At 58.9% G+C, this 21,125-nt stretch overlaps 2 protein-coding genes across 2 annotated transcripts in view; one reads left to right on the top strand and one right to left on the bottom strand.

Annotated features, from left to right (window-relative positions):
• Positions 1 to 4,335: 4,335 nt before the first annotated feature.
• Positions 4,336 to 13,252, bottom strand: LOC142310470 (uncharacterized). Its single transcript, XM_075347992.1, has 2 exons — positions 13,235 to 13,252; positions 4,336 to 6,616 (listed from the first exon to the last, which is right to left on the bottom strand). Exon 2 carries the CDS (start codon positions 6,553 to 6,555, stop codon positions 5,302 to 5,304), a length of 1,254 nt encoding a protein of 417 aa, XP_075204107.1. The 5' UTR covers positions 6,556 to 6,616; positions 13,235 to 13,252; the 3' UTR covers positions 4,336 to 5,301.
• A 172-nt stretch (positions 13,253 to 13,424) lies between these two features.
• The window catches only part of ELAC2 (elaC ribonuclease Z 2), an 11,381-nt gene continuing 3,680 nt past the window's right edge, over positions 13,425 to 21,125 (top strand). Inside the window, 18 exon segments of the mRNA XM_075352157.1 lie at positions 13,425 to 13,723; positions 15,785 to 15,842; positions 15,934 to 15,997; positions 16,076 to 16,140; positions 16,214 to 16,271; positions 16,351 to 16,419; positions 16,582 to 16,674; positions 16,752 to 16,810; positions 16,893 to 16,951; positions 17,106 to 17,178; positions 18,065 to 18,100; positions 18,102 to 18,178; positions 18,287 to 18,317; positions 18,319 to 18,386; positions 20,290 to 20,428; positions 20,500 to 20,578; positions 20,729 to 20,848; positions 20,988 to 21,084. Of these exon segments, the coding sequence (XP_075208272.1) occupies positions 13,482 to 13,723; positions 15,785 to 15,842; positions 15,934 to 15,997; positions 16,076 to 16,140; positions 16,214 to 16,271; positions 16,351 to 16,419; positions 16,582 to 16,674; positions 16,752 to 16,810; positions 16,893 to 16,951; positions 17,106 to 17,178; positions 18,065 to 18,100; positions 18,102 to 18,178; positions 18,287 to 18,317; positions 18,319 to 18,386; positions 20,290 to 20,428; positions 20,500 to 20,578; positions 20,729 to 20,848; positions 20,988 to 21,084 (1,487 nt within the window). The 5' untranslated portion in view covers positions 13,425 to 13,481.

Below are 21,125 nucleotides of genomic sequence, written 5' to 3'. Positions count from 1 at the left end.
ATGGTGCTACCTCTACTATCATCCTCCCTCCATCATGTTGCTCCCTCTACTATAATCCCCCCTCCACCATGGTGCTACCTCTACTATAATCCTCCCTCCACCATGGTGCTACCTCTACTATCATCCTCCCTCCACCATGGTGCTCCCTCTACCTTCACCCTCCCTCCACCATGGTGCTCCCTCTACCATCATCCTCCCTCCACCATGGTGCTACCTCTACTATCATCCTCCCTCCACCATGGTGCTCCCTCTACCTTCACCCTCCCTCCACCATGGTGCTCCCTCTACCATCATCCTCCCTCCATCATGGTGCTACCTCTACCATCATCCTCCCTCCACCATGGTGCTCCCTCTACCATCATCCTCCCTCCACCATGGTGCTACCTCTACCATCATCCTCCCTCCACCATGGTGCTCCCTCTACCATCATCCTCTTTCCACCATGGTGCTCCCTCTACCTTCACCCTCCCTTCACCATGGTGTTCCCTCTACCATCATTCTCCCTCCACCATGGTGCTCCCTCTACTATCATCCCCCTTCCACCATGGTGCTACCTCTACTATCATCCTCCCTCCACTATAGTGCTCCCTCTACCATCATCCTCCCTTCATCATGGTGCTACCTCTACTATCATCCCCCCTCCACCATGGTGCTCCCTCTACTATCATCCTCCCTCCACCATGGTGCTACCTCTACTATCATCCTCCCTCCACCATGGTGCTTCCTCTACTATCATCCTCCCTCCACCATGGTGCTACCTCTACTATCATCCTCCCTCCATCATGGTGCTCCCTCTACTATCATCCTCCCTCCACCATGGTGCTACCTCTACCATCATCCTCCCTCCACCATGGTGCTCCCTCTACTATCATCCTCCCTCCACCATGGTGCTCCCTCTACTATCATCCTCCCTCCACCATGGTGCTCCCTCTACTATCATCCTCCCTCCATCATGGTGCTCCCTCTACTATCATCCTCCCTCCACCATGGTGCTACCTCTACTATCATCACCCCTCCATCATGGTGCTTCCTCTACTATCATCCTCCCTCCAGCATGGTGCTACCTCTACTATCATCCTCCCTCCACCATGGTGCTACCTCTACTATCATCCTCCCTCCATCATGGTGCTCCCTCTACTATCATCCTCCCTCCACCATGGTGGTACCTCTACTATCATCCTCCCTCCACCATGGTGGTACCTCTACTATCATCCTCCCTCTACCATGGTGCTACCTCTATTATCATCCACCCACCACCATGGTGCTACCTCTACTATCATCCCCCCTCCATCATGGTGCTCCCTCTGGTATCATCCTCCCTCCATCATGGTGCTACCTCTATCATCCTCCCTCCACCAGGTGCTACGTCTATTATCATCCTCCCTCCACCATGGTGCTCCCTCTACTATCATCCTCCCTCCATCATGGTGCTCCCTCTACTATCATCCTCCCTCCATCATGGTGCTACCTCTACTATCATCCTCCCTTCACCATGCTGCTACCACTACTATCATCCTCCCTCCACCATGCTGCTCCCTCTACTATCATCCCCCCTCCATCATGGTGCTACCTCTACTATCATCCTCCCTCCATCATGGTGCTCCCTCTACTATCATCCTCCCTCCATCATGGTGCTCCCTCTACTATCATCCTCCCTCCATCATGGTGCTACCTCTACTATCATCCTCCTACACCATGGTGCTCCCTCTACTATCATCCCCCCTCCATCATGGTGCTCCCTCTACTATCATCCTCCCTCCACCATGCTGCTCCCTCTACTATCATCCCCCCTCCATCATGGTGCTACCTCTACTATCATCCTCCCTCCATCATGGTGCTCCCTCTACTATCATCCTCCCTCCATCATGGTGCTCCCTCTACTATCATCCTCCCTCCATCATGGTGCTCCCTCTACTATCATCCTCCTACACCATGGTGCTCCCTCTACTATCATCCCCCCTCCATCATGGTGCTCCCTCTACTATCATCCTCCTACACCATGCTGCTCCCTCTACTATCATCCTCCCTCCATCATGGTGCTCCCTCTACTATCATCCTCCCTCCACCATGCTGCTCCCTCTACTATCATCCTCCCTCCACCATGGTGCTACCTCTACTATCATCCTCCCTCCATCATGGTGCTCCCTCTACTATCATCCTCCCTCCATCATGCTGCTCCCTCTACTATCATCCCCCCTCCATCATGGTGCTACCTCTACTATCATCCTCCCTCCACCATGGTGCTCCCTCTACTATCATCCTCCCTCCATCATGGTGCTCCCTCTATAATCATCCCCCCTCCACCATGGTGCTCCCTCTACTATCATCCCCCCTCCACCATGCTGCTCCCTCTACTATCATCCCCCCTCCACCATGGTGCTCCCTCTACTATCATCCCCCCTCCACCATGCTGCTCCCTCTACTATCATCCCCCCTCCATCATGGTGCTCCCTCTACTATCATCCTCCCTCCATCATGGTGCTACCTCTACTATCATCCCCCCTCCACCATGGTGCTCCCACTACCATCATCCTCCCTCCACCATGCTGCTCCCTCTACTATCATCCCCCCTCCACCATGGTGCTCCCTCTACTATCATCCCCCCTCCACCATGCTGCTCCCTCTACTATCATCCTCCCTCCACCATGGTGCTCCCTCTACTATCATCCCCCCTCCACCATGGTGCTACCTCTACTATCATCCTCCCTCCATCATGGTGCTCCCTCTACTATCATCCCCCCTCCACCATGGTGCTACCTCTACTATCATCCTCCCTCCATCATGGTGCTCCCTCTACTATCATCCCCCCTCCATCATGGTGCTACCTCTACTATCATCCTCCCTCCACCATGCTGCTCCCTCTACTATCATCCCCCCTCCATCATGGTGCTACCTCTACTATCATCCTCCCTCCACCATGGTGCTACCTCTACTATCATCCTCCCTCCATCATGGTGCTCCCTCTACTATCATCCCCCCTCCATCATGCTGCTCCCTCTACTATCATCCCCCCTCCACCATGGTGCTCCCTCTACTATCATCCCCCCTCCACCATGCTGCTCCCTCTACTATCATCCCCCCTCCACCATGGTGCTCCCTCTACTATCATCCCCCCTCCACCATGCTGCTCCCTCTACTATCATCCCCCCTCCATCATGGTGCTCCCACTACCATCATCCTCCCTCCACCATGCTGCTCCCTCTACTATCATCCCCCCTCCACCATGGTGCTCCCTCTACTATCATCCCCCCTCCACCATGCTGCTCCCTCTACTATCATCCTCCCTCCACCATGCTGCTCCCTCTACTATCATCCCCCCTCCACCATGGTGCTCCCTCTACTATCATCCCCCCTCCACCATGGTGCTACCTCTACTATCATCCCCCCTCCACCATGGTGCTCCCTCTACCATCATCCTCCCTCCACCATGGTGTTCCCTCTACTATCATCCCCCCTCCACCATGGTGCTCCCTCTACTATCATCCCCCCTCCACCATGGTGCTACCTCTACTATCATCCCCCCTCCACCATGGTGCTCCCTCTACCATCATCCTCCCTCCACCATGGTGCTCCCTCTACTATCATCCCCCCTCCACCATGCTGCTCCCTCTACTATCATCCTCCCTCCACCATGCTGCTCCCTCTACTATCATCCCCCCTCCACCATGGTGCTCCCTCTACTATCATCCCCCCTCCACCATGGTGCTACCTCTACTATCATCCCCCCTCCACCATGGTGCTCCCTCTACCATCATCCTCCCTCCACCATGGTGCTCCCTCTACTATCATCCCCCCTCCACCATGGTGCTCCCTCTACTATCATCCCCCCTCCACCATGGTGCTACCTCTACTGTCATCCCCCCTCCACCATGGTGCTCCCTCTACCATCATCCTCCCTCCACCATGGTGCTACCTCTACTATCATTCCCCCTCCACCATGGTGCTCCCACTACTATCATCCTCCCTCCACCATGCTGCTCCCTCCATCATGGTGCTCCCACTACCATCATCCTCCCTCCACCATGCTGCTCCCTCTACTATCATCCCCCCTCCACCATGGTGCTACCTCTACTATAATCCTCCCTCCACCATGGTGCTACCTCTATTATCATCCCTGCTCCACCATGGTGCTACCTCTACTATCATCCTCCCTCCACCATGCTGCTCCCTCTACTATCATCCCCCCTCCACCATGCTGTTCCCTCTACTATCATCCTCCCTCCACCATGCTGCTCCCTCTACTATCATCCTCCCTCCATCATGCTGCTCCCTCTACTATCATCCTCCCTCCATCATGGTGCTCCCACTACTATTATCTTTCTTCTACAATGGTGTTCCCCCTACTATCATCCTCCCTCCACCGTGATGCTCCCTTTACTATAATGCTCCCTGGAATATCATCCTCCCTCCACTATGATGTTCCTCTTCTATACTTCCCCTGCTGTGCTGCTTCATCCACCATGATGCTCCCCCCTCCACGATGATCCCTCCACCATGATGCTCCCTCTCGCATGATGCTCTCTCCACCATTATGCTCCCCCCTCCATCAAGCTCCTTCCATCATTTTACTCCGTCCACCATACTGCAAAGTTGGGATGTGTTTTTGGTACTGTTGCAACGTTAGCATTTTGCATTTGTTTCCCTTATGTCTCGTCTGTCCATAGACCATGAGGAGCATACGGGTGGTCTGAGGCAAAGTTGAGATGGGCCACAATGTTCTTTTGGTGAGCAGTAGCTTCCCTTCAGAGTTTTTGTGGAATCCTTCCATGATTGTTGGGTCCTTTCTTTCATTTTCTCTTCTTGTGTTTTTTTAAGCTGATCTAACCACATCGCCCCCTACAGGAGAAAGAAGTCCTAGCCCTAAATATTCTTCATAATCCCTTGTACATCAGAAGCTCCCTCTTTCTATGGTGCCTAATGTCTGATTACAATCCAACTGTTGCCGCACACGTAGAAGGCAGCATATAGGGGCTCGGAGAATGTGGCGGTGAAAGTGTGCAGGTGTCTCATGGTATCGCCCCCCTCAAAGAAGGACAGCTGCCCGGCCTCATAGTCCAGGAGGATCCTGAATATGGAGGAGGACAACCTAAGGGGTAAATGTGTGTGAACCCCATCATGTAAGGCGTAGTAATTCTGATGATAGCCCCACAAGCACCAGGACTTGCTGTTACTTCCCACCCCGGACTGCTCCCCATCTCTGTCCAGGCCGTAGTAGGACACGCCGACCCTCCAGTCTCCCATCATGTTGGTCTCCACATCCCAGTAGTGTCTCCCCGAGGAAAAACTACAACTGCTGAAAACTTAATTGACTCGAAATCTGTCCGGTGTTTCGGGCCTGTTTTCTCTCTCAGAAGTGGCAGAGGCCAATTTCAGGCAGCGCGTCATGTACACATTGTTGGCAGCGGTGTTTACGTCCAGTGATATATCCGAACGCTCCCGGGGTAGGCGGCTTCTCCGAAGACTCACGGCAATGTCTGACAAACCTTGGTATAAAGTGTCCAAGATGAGATTTTCATCTAGATCGTTGACATCACAGTCCAGGTCGTCTCCTGCTTCCCCCACCGAGTCTTGAAGGACCACCTGTGGCTTGCTGGTGGGAGGCAGCGCCTCAATGTGACAAATCTTCCGGCACAGCTCGTCCTTCTCTAGTTCCAGCCGTTGGATCAGATCAGAGACTGGGAGCGACGCCAGCTCTTCCTGCCTGGAGATCTCAGTAAAGACTCTCTGCTCCAAGTCTTCCAAATGTCCCGCTTCCCCTGCCAAGTCTTGTAGAACCACCCGTGGCTCGTTGGTGGGACGCAACTCCTTAACATTAGAAATCTTTCGGCACAGCTCATCCTTCTCTAGTTCTAGCCGTTGGATCAGATCAGAGACTGGGAGTGACGTCTGCTCTTCCCGCCTGGAGATCTCGCTAAAGACTCTTTGCTCCAAGCCTTCCAGATGTCCTGCTTCCTCTGTTGAGTCTTGTAGGACCACCCGTGGCTCGCTGGTGGGACGGAGCACCTCGATGTGATAAATCTTCCTGCACAGCACATCCTTCTCTAGTTCCAGCTTCTGGATCAGATCAGAGACTGGGAGCAACGCCTGTTTTTCGCGCCTGGAGATCTCGCTAAAGACTCTCTGCTCCAAGTCTTCCAGATGTCTCCTGACGTCTCCAAACAGGAGGGAGGCCTTCTCGGTGGTGACCTTTGCCGTTTCTCGTATTTTTCTCCGTCGTTCTTGGAGACTTTGGACTTTTCTTTCCATTTTTTCTCTATTACTGATCAGTTTCTGAAGAGCGATTATCAACTTGTGGCCCAAATTCTGTGACTCCACCAAATCTCTAGTCAGACGTTTCTCACGAATTGAGGGTCTGTAGTAGTTCATCTGGAAAGCTACGTGGTCCGATAAGACATGTTCTGCCGAGTTGCTGTGGGCTGCCACGTGGACGTCACATAATAAAGCGTTACACACCAGGCAGGACTTCACAGCATGTACGGGAGAGAGAACACAATAGGTGCAGAAACCTCGGTCTGCTCTGTTCCTGGAGGGTCGGAACGACATGGTCCCGGCCATAATAGGTCTTCTCCAGATGTGGGATCTTCAGACTTTGTAATGAGTCAGAAGAAGTCAAGATCTGTGGAATAGAAAAGGACAAAGATATAGAAAATGCCATAAGCTCCCCAACAAGACCCTCCAGACCCCAGACCAAGCCTTAAAGTGATTTTGCCTATTTTTATAAATGGCTATTTTTGGATAGTGCTTGAAAAATCGAGCACTTTTACCTTTTACTGTGTTGTAAAATTTTCAGACGTTTTTGAGATATTAACACTTCATCTTCGTCTTCATCTTCAGCCCTTTTGATGGTGACATCACAGTCACATGATCCTGATGTCACCAAAGGTCCTGAAGTCCCGCAGGGTACAAGACCTGTGCTGACATCATGGTGACAAGATTGTGATGTCACCAAGGGTCCTGAAATCCCATAGAGTACAAGACCTATGGTGACATCATGGTCAGATGATCATGATGTCACCAAAGGTCCTGAAGTTCTGCAGAGGTCTTCTGTGGTGACATCACGTTCACATGATCCTGGTGTCACCAAAGGTCCTGAACTCCCGCAGGGTACAAGACCTGTGGTGACATCACGGTGACAAGATTGTGATGTCACCAAGGGTCCTGAAATCCCATAGAGTACAAGACCTATGGTGACATCATGGTCAGATGATCGTGATGTCACCAAAGGTCCTGAAGTTCTGCAGAGTACAAGACCTGTGGTGACATCACGATCACATGATGATGATGTCATCAAAGGTCCTGAAGTCCCATAGAGTACAAGACCTGTGGTGACATCACGATCACATGATGATGATGTCATCAAAGGTCCTGAAGTCCCGCAGACAACAAGACCTATGGTGACATCACGGTGACATGATCTTGATGTCACAAAAAGGTCCTGAAGTCCCGCAAGGTACAAGACCTGTGGTGACATCACGGTCACATGATCATGATGCCACTAAAGTCCTGAATTCCCGCAGAGTACAGGACCTGTGGTGACATCACAGTCACATGATCGTGATGTCCCCAAAGGTCCTGAAGTCCCGCAGAGTACAAGACTTGAGGTGACAAGATTGTGATGTCCCCAAAGGTCCTGAAGTCCCACAGAGTACATGACCTGTAATACCATCACAGTCCTATGATTGTGATGTCACCAAAGGTCCTTAAGCAGTCACCGCACCGGAAGCTACACAACTCTCTTTCCACCATTCCATCTCATTTTCAGTTCTTTTGACAGTGACATTATGGTCACTTGATCGTGATGTCACTAAAGGTCCTGAAGTCCCTCAGAGAACAAGACCTGTGGTGACATGATTGTGACTTTACCAAAGATCCTCAAGCAGTTACCACATCAGAAGATACACTGACTTAGTGAAGCTCCTGCTGTAGATGCTGGAGGCCCCAAAAGGGGTAGAGGCCCTGGGCATTTGCCTAGTTTACCCTGCCCTAACGCCAACCTTCGTCGTCAGTGGTGTGGCCACCCTGTGTCAGGTTCATGATCTTTGCCTCTGTCACCATCATCACAGATCATCCCTAAAGTTTCAAAATAGGTCCCAACATATGACCATTCTGGGGCTTGTGGGGGCAAAGAAAACACCCAAGTCTGGGGACCCCAACACAATAGAAACATGATTAGTCCCTCGCGCTCAGACTCCTTTCCTGAGGACCGGGGTCGAAAGGTAAAACATAGTTTACAGCACTCCCTGAAAACCCTAAACCAGTCTTTCTCACTCAAAAATTTATCGGAAAGAGCCACCACTGGTCCGGGAGAGACCAACTTCACGTCAGACAGTCCAAACGTCATCACTACAGACGGTGCGTGGGCCCGGGAGGCACTCCGAGTGCTAGAAAACTGACCCTGCAGCTGGGACTGTGAGGATTCGAGCTTCTGGTGTCTTCTGGCCACAACCTAAACCTTCTGGGTCAGATTCACCACCTAATTACACAATGTAATACACTGGATCCATAGGTGGAAAACAAAAACGTTACGGCCTGTCATAATATGACACTAGACACTACATGGACAAGTCGTGAAGCGGGGTAGTTATATGTTCTGAGGTCAGATGCCTAGACAGGGCATCAAGGATTAAGGGGCGTAGTAAGGTCCTAGTCTGGGGTCAGAATACCTGGAGGGCAGCGGATCGGAGCTAAGGGGTTAAAAAGACGGAAAGTCAGAGCACCACTGAGCAGAACGCTACAACTGGCAGAGTTCTAGAGGAAACTGCTCAGCTTAGTAGGTGGGTAATCACTGGGAACACCTGAATAACCAGCACCTCCCAGTAAGCATTAAGGGGATAAACAGGGATGTAGTCAGGTCACGGTCTAAGGTCAAAATATCTGGAGATCAGTGGATCAGAGCATAGGGGATAAACAGACGGAAGGTCAGAGCACAAGGAACACAGGACAACATGCACCACTGAGCAGAATGCTACAACTGGCAGAATTCTATGGGAAATGGCTCAGCTTAGTAGCTGGTTAATCACTGGGAACACCTAATAACCAGCACCTCCCAGTAAGCATTAAGGGGATAAACAGGGGTGTAGCCAGGTCACGGTCTGGGGTCAGAATAACTGGAGGGCAGTGGATCAGAGCTAAGGATTAAAAAAGGGAAGTTCAGAGAGCACAAGAACACAAGTCAACAGGCACCACTGAGCAGAATGCTACAACTGGCAGAGTTCAGGGGAAACTGCTCAGCTTAGCAGCTGGGCAATCACTGGGAACACCTGAATAACCAGCACCTCCCAGTATCCGTATGGACGGCTGAGCTGTCACTCTGCAATCTGCCAGCTTGGGACCCCCTGACTCCATATTACAGAACACAGTCACCCTTGTGTCCTGGCGGACACTGAGCGGAGGAATCTTGATAATAGCATTTTGAGCTGTAAAGAAAGATTTTCTCTGGGAGGGGGGGGGGGATGAGTGCAGCAACCAACAAACGGCCATACCGGAGTATTTTTTTGGTGTTTAACCCCTTCATGCTTCATGGGGTTCAGCTCCGGAGCCGTCGGACGACCCTGCCCAGCCTTGGGTGGCATCAGAAATCGTTAAGGGGTTAATGTACACTCGCAAAAACATCAGGTACTCACCTGAATCCTGCACAAACACAGAGAGGCCAAAGTCCGCGCCACGAGCAGAGAGACTACGGGGCCGCGCAGCAGGGAGACGCCCTGAGGGCCGGGGGAGGGCGGTCACAGGATGGCGAAAATGGGGCCGGAGGCAGGGAGACGTCCTGAGGGCCGGGGGAGGGCGGTCACAGGACGGCGAGAATGGGGCCGGAGGCAGGGAGACGTCCTGAGGGCCGGGGGAGGGCGGTCACAGGACGGCGAGAATGGGGCCGGAGGCAGGGAGACGTCCTGAGGGCCGGGGGAGGGCGGTCACAGGACGGCGAGAATGGGGCCGGAGGCAGGGAGACGTCCTGAGGGCCGGGGGAGGGCGGTCACAGGACGGCGAGAATGGGGCCGGAGGCAGGGAGACGTCCTGAGGGCCGGGGGAGGGCGGTCACAGGACGGCGAGAATGGGGCCGGAGGCAGGGAGACGTCCTGAGGGCCGGGGGAGGGCGGTCACAGGACGGCGAGAATGGGGCCGGAGGCAGGGAGACGTCCTGAGGGCCGGGGGAGGGCGGTCACAGGACGGCGAGAATGGGGCCGGAGGCAGGGAGACGTCCTGAGGGCCGGGGGAGGGCGGTCACAGGACGGCGAGAATGGGGCCGGAGGCAGGGAGACGTCCTGAGGGGCCGGGGGAGGGCGGTCACAGGATGGCACCCCCTGGGGTCGGGTTATCTCTCTTGGGAGAGGGTTATCTTCCCTGAAGGCAGGTTATCTCCCATGGGGGAGGAGTATCTCCCCTATGGGCGGGGTATCTCCCCTATGGGCGGAGTATTTCCCCTATGGGCGAGGTATCTCCCCTATGGGCGAGGTATCTCCCCTATGGGCGGGGTATCTCCCCTATGGGCGGAGTATCTCCCCTATGGGCGGGGTATCTCCCCTATGGGCGGGGTATCTCCCCTATGGGCGGAGTATCTCCCCTATGGGCGCGGTATCTCCCCTATGGGCGGAGTATCTCCCCTATGGGCGGGGTATCTCCCCTATGGGCGGGGTATCTCCCCTATGGGCGGGGTATCTCCCCTATGGGCGGGGTATCTCCCCTATGGGCGGGGTATCTCCCCTATGGGCGGAGTATCTCCCCTATGGGCGCGGTATCTCCCCTATGGGCGGAGTATCTCCCCTATGGGCGGAGTATCTCCCCTATGGGCGGGGTATCTCCCCTATGGGCGGGGTATCTCCCTGGGGACGGGGTATCTCCACTATGGGCAGGGTATTTCCTCTGGGGGCGGGGTATCTCCCTGGGGACGGGGTATCTCCACTATGGGCAGGGTATTTCCTCTGGGGGCGGGGTATCTCCCCTATGGGCGGGGTATCTCCCCTGGGGGTGGGGTATCTCCCCTGGGGGCGGGGTATCTCCCCTATGGGCGGGGTATCTCCCCTATGGGCGGGGAATCTCCCCTGGGGGCGGGGTATCTCTCCCTATGGGCGGGGTATCTCTCCCTATGGGCGGGGTATCTCTTCCTGGGGGCGGGGTATCTCCCCTGGGGGCAGGGTATCTCCCCTGGGGGCAGGGTATCTCCCCTATGGGCGGGGTATCTCTTCCTGGGGGCGGGGTATCTCCCCTGGGGGCGGGGTATCTCCCCTGGGGGCGGGGTATCTCTTCCTGGGGGCGGGGTATCTCCCCTATGGGCGGGGTATCTCCCCTGGGGGCGGGGTATCTCCCCTGGGGGCGGGGTATCTCCCCCTATGGGCGGGGTATCTCCCCTGGGGGCGGGGTATCTCCCCTGGGGGCGGGGTATCTCCCCTGGGGGCGGGGTATCTCCCCTGGGGGCGGGGTATCTCCTCTGGGGGCGGGGTATCTCTCCCTATGGGCGAGGTATCTCTCCCTATGGGCGGGGTATCTCCCCTCTGGGGGCGGGGTATCTCCCCTATGGGCGGGGTATCTCCCCTGGGGGCGGGGTATCTCCCCTGGGGGCGGGGGTATCTCCCTGGGGGCGGGGTATCTCTCCTGGGGGCGGGGTATCTCTCCTATGGGCGGGGTATCTCTCCCTATGGGCGGGGTATCTCTCCCTATGGGCGGGGTATCTCTCCCTATGGGCGGGGTATCTCCCTGGGGGCGGGGTATCTCCCCTGGGGGTGGGGTATCTCCCCCTATGGGCAGGGTATCTCCCCTATGGGCGGGGTATCTCCCCTATGGGCGGGGAATTTCTCCCTATGGGCAGGGTATCTCCTCTGGGGGTGGGGTATCTCTCCCTATGGGCGGGGTATCTCCCTGGGGGCGGGGTATCTCCCCTATGGGCGGGGTATCTCCCCTATGGGCGGGGTAATCTCCCCTATGGGCGGGGTATCTCCCCTATGGGCGGGGTATCTCTCCTCGGGGCGGGGTATCTCTCCTGGGGGCGGGGTATCTCTCCTGGGGGCGGGGTATCTCCCCTCTGGGGGCGGGGTATCTCTCCTGGGGGCGGGGTATCTCTCCTGGGGGCGGGGTATCTCTCCTGGGGGCGGGGTATCTCTCCTGGGGGCGGGGTATCTCTCCCTATGGGCGGGATATCTCTCCCTATGGGCGGCGTATCTCTCCCTATGGGCGGGGGTATCTCCCCTCTGGGGGCGGGGTATCTCCCCTGGGGGCGGGGTATCTCTCCCTATGGGCGGGGTATCTCCCCTCTGGGGGCGGGGTATCTCCCCTCTGGGGGCGGGGTATCTCCCCTCTGGGGGCGGGGTATCTCCCCTCTGGGGGCGGGGTATCTCCCCTCTGGGGGCGGGGTATCTCTCCTGGGGGCGGGGTATCTCTCCCTATGGGCGGGGTATCTCCCCTCTGGGGGCGGGGTATCTCTCCCTATGGGCGGGGTATCTCCCCTCTGGGGGCGGGGTATCTCCCCTCTGGGGGCGGGGTATCTCCCCTCTGGGGGCGGGGTATCTCCCCTCTGGGGGCGGGGTATCTCTCCTGGGGGCGGGGTATCTCTCCCTATGGGCGGGGTATCTCCCCTCTGGGGGCGGGGGTATCTCCCCTCTGGGGGCGGGGTATCTCCCCTCTGGGGGCGGGGTATCTCCCCTCTGGGGGGCGGGGTATCTCTCCTGGGGGCGGGGTATCTCTCCCTATGGGCGGGGTATCTCCCCTCTGGGGGCGGGGTATCTCCCCTCTGGGGGCGGGGTATCTCCCCTCTGGGGGCGGGGTATCTCTCCTGGGGGCGGGGTATCTCCCTCTGGGGGCGGGGTATCTCCCCTCTGGGGGCGGGGTATCTCCCCTCTGGGGGCGGGGTATCTCTCCTGGGGGCGGGGTATCTCCCTCTGGGGGCGGGGTATCTCCCCTCTGGGGGCGGGGGTATCTCTCCTGGGGGCGGGGTATCTCCCCTCTGGGGGCGGGGTATCTCTCCTGGGGGCGGGGTATCTCCCCTCTGGGGGGCGGGGTATCTCCCCTCTGGGGGCGGGGTATCTCCTCTGGGGGCGGGGTATCTCCCTCTGGGGGCGGGGGTATCTCTCTCTGGGGGCGGGGTATCTCCCCCTCTGGGGGCGGGGTATGTTCCCTGTCATGGCTCATTGATACGCTCTTCTCATCACACAGCTGTTAACCCCTAACATGCTGTTAACCCTTTACATGCCTCTGTCAGTCACTATAACGCATTTGATTTCGCCTCATCTGGATCCCGGATTACCTCTCGGTCACGTTCCCGGAACAGGAAGCGCCGCTCACAGCTGATTGGTTCGTTGTCATTTACAGTCCTTCCGCTTATTGGTCGTTTGCTGCCAAGCAACCAGACAACTACTCGGTGATCGATTGCTCTTTCCTTTAGGCGGCGTGCTGTGATTGGTTGATTGGCCGTATGACGGTGCAGTGGCCGCCGCTGATTGGCTGCCGGTGAAGCACGTGGCTCGGGGACTTGCGGAGGCAGCAGCGTGTGTATGGGGCTCTCGGGCCTGCTGTGGAGGCGCCTGTCCCGGGTCCTCACCATGTCACAGCCCGAGGCTCGGGCCTACAGCGGCCGCAAGAGCAAAGCGCCCAAGGAGCCTCTGCGGCACATTAAGAACAGGGCGAAGCAGGAGGCGGGAGAGCGCCATGGCCCGGCCGTGGTGTATGTGCAGGTGGTGGCGGCCGGGAGCAGAGACGCGGGGGCGTCCGTCTATCTGTTCTCCGACCACAACAGGTGACGATCCGGGACTCCCTGTACAGAGGGGTGACATGAGGGAAGGAGGACGGCGGAGGGGGGCGAAACACGAGCGGAGGGGGCGAGACCCGAGCGGAGGGGGCGAAACACGAGCGGAGGGGGCGAAACGCGAGCGGAGGGGGGCGAAACGCGAGCGGGAGGGGGGCGAGACGCGAGCGGAGGGGGGGCGAGACGCGAGCGGAGGGGGCGAGACCCGAGCGGAGGGGGCGAAACGCGAGCGGAGGGGGCGAGACGCGAGCGGAGGGGGGCGAAACGCGAGCGGAGGGGGCGAGACGCGAGCGGAGGGGGCGAAACGCGAGCGGAGGGGGCGAAACGCGAGCGGAGGGGGCGAGACGCGAGCGGAGGGGGCGAGACGCGAGCGGAGGGGGCGAGACGCGAGCGGAGGGGGGCGAGACGCGAGCGGAGGGGGCGAGACGCGAGCGGAGGGGGCGAGACCCGAGCGGAGGGGGCGAAACGCGAGCGGAGGGGGCGAAACGCGAGCGGAGGGGGCGAAACGCGAGCGGAGGGGGGCGAAACGCGAGCGGAGGGGGCGAAACGCGAGCGGAGGGGGCGAAACGCGAGCGGAGGGGGCGAAACCCGAGCGGAGGGGGCGAGACGCGAGCGGAGGGGGCGAGACGCGAGCGGAGGGGGCGAGACGCGAGCGGAGGGGGCGAGACGCGAGCGGAGGGGGCGAGACGCGAGCGGAGGGGGCGAGACGCGAGCGGAGGGGGCGAGACGCGAGCGGAGGGGGCGAAACCCGAGCGGAGGGGGCGAAACCCGAGCGGAGGGGGCGAGACTCGAGCGGAGGGGGCGAGACGCGAGCGGAGGGGGCGAGACGCGAGCGGAGGGGGGCGAGACGCGAGCGGAGGGGGCGAGACGCGAGCGGAGGGGGGCGACGGACGAGCGGAGGGGGGCGACGGACGAGCGGAGGGGGGCGACGGACGAGCGGAGGGGGGCGACGGACGAGCGGAGGGGGGCGACGGACGAGCGGGAGGGGGGCGACGGACGAGCGGAGGGTGGGCGAGACGGAGGACGGAGGAGGGGGCGACAGGCGAGCGGGGGGGGCGACAGGCGAGCGGTGGACGGCGGAGGGGGGCACCAGACGAGCGGAGGGCGGAGGAGGGGGCGAGACGCGAGCGGAGTCGGAGGAGGGGGCGAGACGCGAGCAGAGGGCGCAAAACACGGGCTGACAACAGTGGAGGAGGCGAAACATGGGCCTAGGGCTTTCGGTGGGGGGCGAGGACTCGGAGGGGTGCATTGGGGCAGGAGGACTTATTGTTGTGACCCCTGGTGGTCTGGGGCAGTGACGGGGCTTTGTGTTAGGACCCCTGGTGGTCTGGGCAGTGACGGGGCTTTGTGTTAGGACCCCTGGTGGTCTGGGGCAGTGACGGGGCTTTGTGTTAGGACCCCTGGTGGTCTGGGGCAGTGACGGGGCTTTGTGTTAGGACCCCTGGTGGTCTGGGGCGGTGACGGGGCTTTGTGTTAGGACCCCTGGTGGTCTGGGGCGGGGTGACGGGGCTTTGTGTTAGGACCCCTGGTGGTCTGGGGCGGTGACGGGGCTTTGTGTTAGGACTCCTGGTGGTCTGGGGCGGGTGACGGGGCTTTGTGTTAGGACCCCTGGTGGTCTGGGGCGGTGACGGGGCTTTGTGTTGTGACCCCTGGTGGTCTGGGGCGGGTGACGGGGCTTTGTGTTAGGACCCCTGGTGGTCTGGGGCAGTGATGGGGCTTTGTGTTAGGATCCCTGGTGGTCTGGGGCAGTGACTGGGCTTTATGTTGTGACCCCTGGTGGTCTTGGGCGGTGACGGGGCTTTGTGTTAGGACCCCTGGTGGTCTGGGGCGGTGACGGGGCTTTATGTTAGGACCCCTGGTGGTCTGGGGCGGTGACGGGGCTTTGTGTTAGGACCCCTGATGGTCTGGGGCGGTGGCGGGGCTTTGTGTTAGGACCCCTGGTGGTCTTGGCCTTGGTTTCAGCCCACCCTTGGGCAGGACTCCGGACAATACAGGGGGGAGGGGCTGTAGGGTGTCGCCCGTTTAACCCTTGGTTCTCCCTTCTTTCTCCAGGTATCTCTTTAATTGCGGTGAGGGGGCGCAGAGACTTATGCACCGAGAACAAGTAAGAGCCCGTTTCTCAGCCCTCTTCCTTCTGTCATGTGACCTCTCCGCCGCCTCTGATTGGCCCGCCTCTGGTGTTCTCGCTTTTCAGGGTGAAGCTGTCGCGTCTCGATAACGTCTTCATCACCAGGATGAATTGGGCGAATGTGGGGGGATTGTCAGGTGGGTGCCGGGACCCCCGGGGGGCGGGGTCTCCGATATCACACCCCCACCAATCCCTGCGCTCTGCTTCCCCTGTAGGCGTGCTCCTGACCCTGAGGGACGTGGGGCTCCCGAATTGTGTGATCTCCGGACCCCCACAGCTGGTAAGTGCTGACAAGTAGCGCTGCAGTGTAAAGCATGGTGGAGACGTTTTGTTTCACCCTTTTTCCTTCACAGAAAAACTTCCTGCAAGCCATTAAGTCGTACTGCGGTCCTATGGACGGCCTGGCCGTGGGTAAGACCCGGGGGTCCGGGGCCCTGAGGTAGCGGGAGGTGTGGGGTGGTGTGTCACTAATGGCTGTCCTCCTCCACAGAGGTGCGTCCGTACACCGATCCCCTCTACAGCGACGAGACCATGGCCGTCACCCAAGTGCCCATCCTCAGTAAGTCATGGCCGCCGCCACGGCTGCATCGGTGTCACTGCTGCGACAGCTTTGCAGCAGCTGGAAAGTGAGCTGCTCCTGTGCTGTGGCTGTTGTACTGACCTCTAGTGGACAGAAGGGAGAACTGCACCATATTATTATTTTTTTTTTTTTTTTTTGCAGGTGGTAAGAAAGGAAGCGCGAGCCCCCCGAGGTCCCCGAAACCCAAGGATGACGGGAATCGGTCAGAACCAAGACCGGGGAGAACATCACCAGGTATGAAGAGAGCTCGGGGAGGGGAGGGGCTCAGGGGAGGGGCGCACACAAGCATGGCTGACGATTATGTGTTCTAGATTTCAGGACAAGACCCTCAAACAGACCCCCGCCCTGTGTGATCGCCTACATCTGCAAGGTGAGGATTCCAGACCGGGTGTGAGATGGCTGATAACAGGGAGCAATAGACATCTTACGCAAGTTTCCTTCTCTCTCTTCAGCTCCACGACAGAAAGGGACACTTCCTGGTGCTGAAAGCGAAGGAGATCGGCCTCCCAGTGTACGTATCCCTCCAGAGCAGAGAGCTGAAATCTCCCAGCATGCCCTGCTGCTGCAACGGAATGTGCATGGTGCTCTTCATAGTCATCCGATGCCCCTGGGGTCCGCAGACGGGGGCAGTAGTGCTGTGCTCACCACTGTCTCCTCCACCACAGGGGGACACGGGAGATCGGGCCGCTCATCACACAGCTGAAGGCCGGGAGAAGCGTCACATACGAGGGCAGAGAGGTAACTGTGTGGGTGGGGGGGCTAAAGGGGTAACTGTGTGGGTGGGGGGGGCTAAAGGGGGTAACTGTGTGGGTGGGGGGGCTAAAGGGGTAACTGTGTGGGTGGGGGGGCTAAAGGGGTAACTGTGTGGGTGGGGGGGCTAAAGGGGTAACTGTGGGTGGGGGGGGCTAAAGGGGTAACTGTGTGGGTGGGGGGGCTAAAGGGGTAACTGGGTGGGGGGGGGCTAAAGGGGTAACTGGGTGGGTGGGGGGGCTAAAGGGGTAACTGTGGGGGGGGGCTAAAGGGGTAACTGGGCGGGGGGGCTAAAGGGGTAACTGGGCGGGGGGGCTAAAGGGGTAACTGTGTGGGTGGGGGGGCTAAAGGGGTAACTGGGGGGGCTAAAGGGGTAACTGTGTGGGGGGGGCTAAAGGGGTAACTGTGTGGGGGGGGCTAAAGGGGTAACTGTGGATGGGGGGCTAAAGGGGTAACTGGGTGGGGGGCTAAAGGGGCAACTGTGTGGGCAGGGGGCTAAAGTGGCAACTGTGTGGGGGGGCTAAAGGAGTAACGGTGTGGGGGGGCTAAAGGGGTAACTGTGGATGGGGGGCTAAAGGGGTAACTGGGCAAAGGGGTAACTGGGTGGGGGGGCTAAAGAGGCAACTGTGTGGGTGGGGGGGGATAAAGGGGTAACTGGATGGGGGGCTAAAGTGGTAACTGTGTGGGCGGGGGGCTAAAGGGGTAACTGTGGGCGGGGGACTAAAGGGGTAACTGTGGGCGGGGGCTAAAGGGGTAACTGTGTGGGCGGGGGGCTAAAGGGTAACTGGGCGTGGGGGGGGGCAAAGAAAAGACCTGTCATTAGCCGGTTTCTTCTGTTTCTTCATTGGTTAATGTTCTGTGTCTCCGCCCCCAGGTCTCCCCCGCAGACGTCCTGGACCCCGATATCCCGGGGACCGACCATTATCGTGGTGGAGTGTCCCAGCGAAGACTTCATCTCTCCTGTCACTGAGAATGCAGCATGGCAGAGGTGCGGCGTCGGAGAGTGCGCGGCGGGGCGTCGGGATTGCGCGGCGGGGCGTCGGGAGTCGCGGTTTAGTCTTTTTCTTTAGAGATGCAGATCACTTGCTTCTTCCAGGTATCAGGAGGGTAAAGCGGAGACTGCGGCCCGCTCTGGTGATACACATGACCCCCGAACACGTCCTCAACCACCGCAGCTACCGGCAGTGGATGGAGAGGTGAGTGTCATACTGCAGAGTCCCCCACCTGAGGGCAGCAGTGCGCTCCTCTGATCACCTCCGTACAGGGCCGGTGTCATACTGCAGAGTCACCACCGGAGGGCAGCAGTGCGCTCCTCTGTACAGGGCCGGTGTCATACTGTAGAGTCACCATCGGAGGGCAGCAGTGCGCTCCTCTGTACAGGGCCGGTGTCATACTGCAGAGTCACCATCGGAGGGCAGCAGTGCGCTCCTCTGTACAGGGCCGGTGTCATACTGCAGAGTCACCATCGGAGGGCAGCCGTGCGCTCCTCTGTACAGGGCCGGTGTCATACTGCAGAGTCACCACCGGAGGGCAGCAGTGCGCTCCTCTGTACAGGGCCGGTGTCATACTGCAGAGTCACCACCGGAGGGCAGCAGTGCGCTCCTCTGTACAGGGCCGGTGTCATACTGCAGAGTACCACCGGAGGGCAGCTGTGTGCTCCTCTGTACAGGGCCGGTGTCATACTGCAGAGTCACCACCGGAGGGCAGCAGTGCGCTCCTCTGTACAGGGCCGGTGTCATACTGCAGAGTCCCCACCGGAGGGCAGCAGTGCGCTCCTCTGTACAGGGCCGGTGTCATACTGCAGAGTCACCACCGGAGGGCAGCAGTGCGCTCCTCTGTACAGGGCCGGTGTCATACTGCAGAGTCACCACCGGAGGGCAGCAGTGCGCTCCTCTGTACAGGGCCGGTGTCATACTGCAGAGTCACCATCGGAGGGCAGCAGTGCGCTCCTCCGTACAGGGCCGGTGTCATACTGCAGAGTCACCACCGGAGGGCAGCAGTGCGCTCCTCTGTACAGGGCCGGTGTCATACTGCAGAGTCACCACCGGAGGGCAGCAGTGCGCTCCTCTGTACAGGGCCGGTGTCATACTGCAGAGTCACCATCGGAGGGCAGCAGTGCGCTCCTCTGTACAGGGCCGGTGTCATACTGCAGAGTCACCACCGGAGGGCAGCAGTGCGCTCCTCTGTACAGGGCCGGTGTCATACTGCAGAGTACCACCGGAGGGCAGCTGTGTGCTCCTCTGTACAGGGCCGGTGTCATACTGTAGAGTCACCACCGGAGGGCAGCAGTGCGCTCCTCTGTACAGGGCCGGTGTCATACTGCAGAGTCACCACCGGAGGGCAGCAGTGCGCTCCTCTGTACAGGGCCGGTGTCATACTGCAGAGTCACCATCGGAGGGCAGCCGTGCGCTCCTCTGTACAGGGCCGGTGTCATACTGCAGAGTCACCATCGGAGGGGCAGCAGTGCGCTCCTCTGTACAGGGCCGGTGTCATACTGCAGAGTCACCATCGGAGGGCAGCTGTGCGCTCCTCTGTACAGGGCCGGTGTCATACTGCAGAGTCACCATCGGAGGGCAGCAGTGCGCTCCTCTGTACAGGGCCGGTGTCATACTGTAGAGTCACCATCGGAGGGCAGCAGTGCGCTCCTCTGTACAGGGCCGGTGTCATACTGCAGAGTCACCATCGGAGGGCAGCTGTGCGCTCCTCTGTACAGGGCCGGTGTCATACTGCAGAGTTACCATCGGAGGGCAGCAGTGCGCTCCTCTGTACAGGGCCGGTGTCATACTGCAGAGTCACCATCGGAGGGCAGCAGTGCGCTCCTCTGTACAGGGCCGGTGTCATACTGCAGAGTCACCATCGGAGGGCAGCAGTGCGCTCCTCTGTACAGGGCCGGTGTCATACTGCAGAGTCACCACCGGAGGGCAGCAGTGCGCTCCTCTGTACAGGGCTGGTGTCATACTGCAGAGTCACCACCGGAGGGCAGCAGTGCGCTCCTCTGTACAGGGCCGGTGTCATACTGCAGAGTCACCATCGGAGGGCAGCAGTGCGCTCCTCTGTACAGGGCCGGTGTCAGAGCTGTGCTGCGTTCTCTGTCCGCAGGTTCGGCCGTGGCACAGAGCACCTCCTCCTGAACGAGCACGCCTCCACCGTACATAACCTGAGCAGCTACAAGGTCCAGAGCCAGCTGCACCTGATCCACCCGGAGATCTTCCCGCCGCTCCCGGAGATCCGCCTCGCTGTGAGTCGCGGCTTTCCTCCTCTTTTGCTGTGGTTTTGTTTTTTCTGTGATATTTCCCGGTTTCTGCGCAGGACGCGGCGTCGGACGTGCCCGGGGTGAGGGCCGAGTGCCTCCTGAAATTCCAGCTCCGACCACACATCGGGTGCAGAGGTGAGCAGAGGAATGTACAGCACATGGATCCTCGGGGGCGGAGCTCTGCTGTGTCAGCCAATCAGCTGCATGTGTTTCTTCCTGCTCTTGGGGGGAGGGGGGGGTAATTTACACCCTTCGTGCGCTGATTTACTTTTCCATTTGGCAGAGATCAAGTGACTCAGAACCAAACGTGTGAGTTTGTGAAGGAGGCGCTGGAGCTGCCCGGGTTCAGGGGAGCGCTGGAGGAATGTGGGGCGCTCCTTCAGGGGGACGAGGCGCCGGCAGCGGGTGAGTAACCGGGTCTTGCTGTCACAGGACCCCCAGCTCCAGAGAACGGGGTCCGGGAGCAGATAAGGTGGGGATAAGCGTCGTCACCGGCAGCTGCTGATCTCCGTCCTGGAGAGTGTCAGTGTGTTCTCTGTCACAGAGGGCGAGGCGCTGTATCCGGAGGTCGTGTTCCTAGGGACGGGCTCCGCAGTGCCCATGAAGACCAGGAACGTCAGCAGCACCCTGGTGCACGTCAGGTGAGCGGCTGCATCCGGGCCGCGCCGGCGCCACCTCCTGT

This window comes from Anomaloglossus baeobatrachus, chromosome 5 (assembly GCF_048569485.1).
Source record: "Anomaloglossus baeobatrachus isolate aAnoBae1 chromosome 5, aAnoBae1.hap1, whole genome shotgun sequence".
Lineage (NCBI taxonomy): Eukaryota > Metazoa > Chordata > Amphibia > Anura > Aromobatidae > Anomaloglossus > Anomaloglossus baeobatrachus.
The sequence above is the reverse complement of the archived record's forward strand: the minus strand, read 5'-3'. Positions and strand labels throughout refer to the sequence as shown.

Bases quoted from the DNA above. Each gene is read 5' to 3' on its own strand.
- LOC142310470 (XM_075347992.1), bottom strand. From the start codon at position 6,555: ATGGCCGGGACCATGTCGTTCCGACCCTCCAGGAACAGAGCAGACCGA.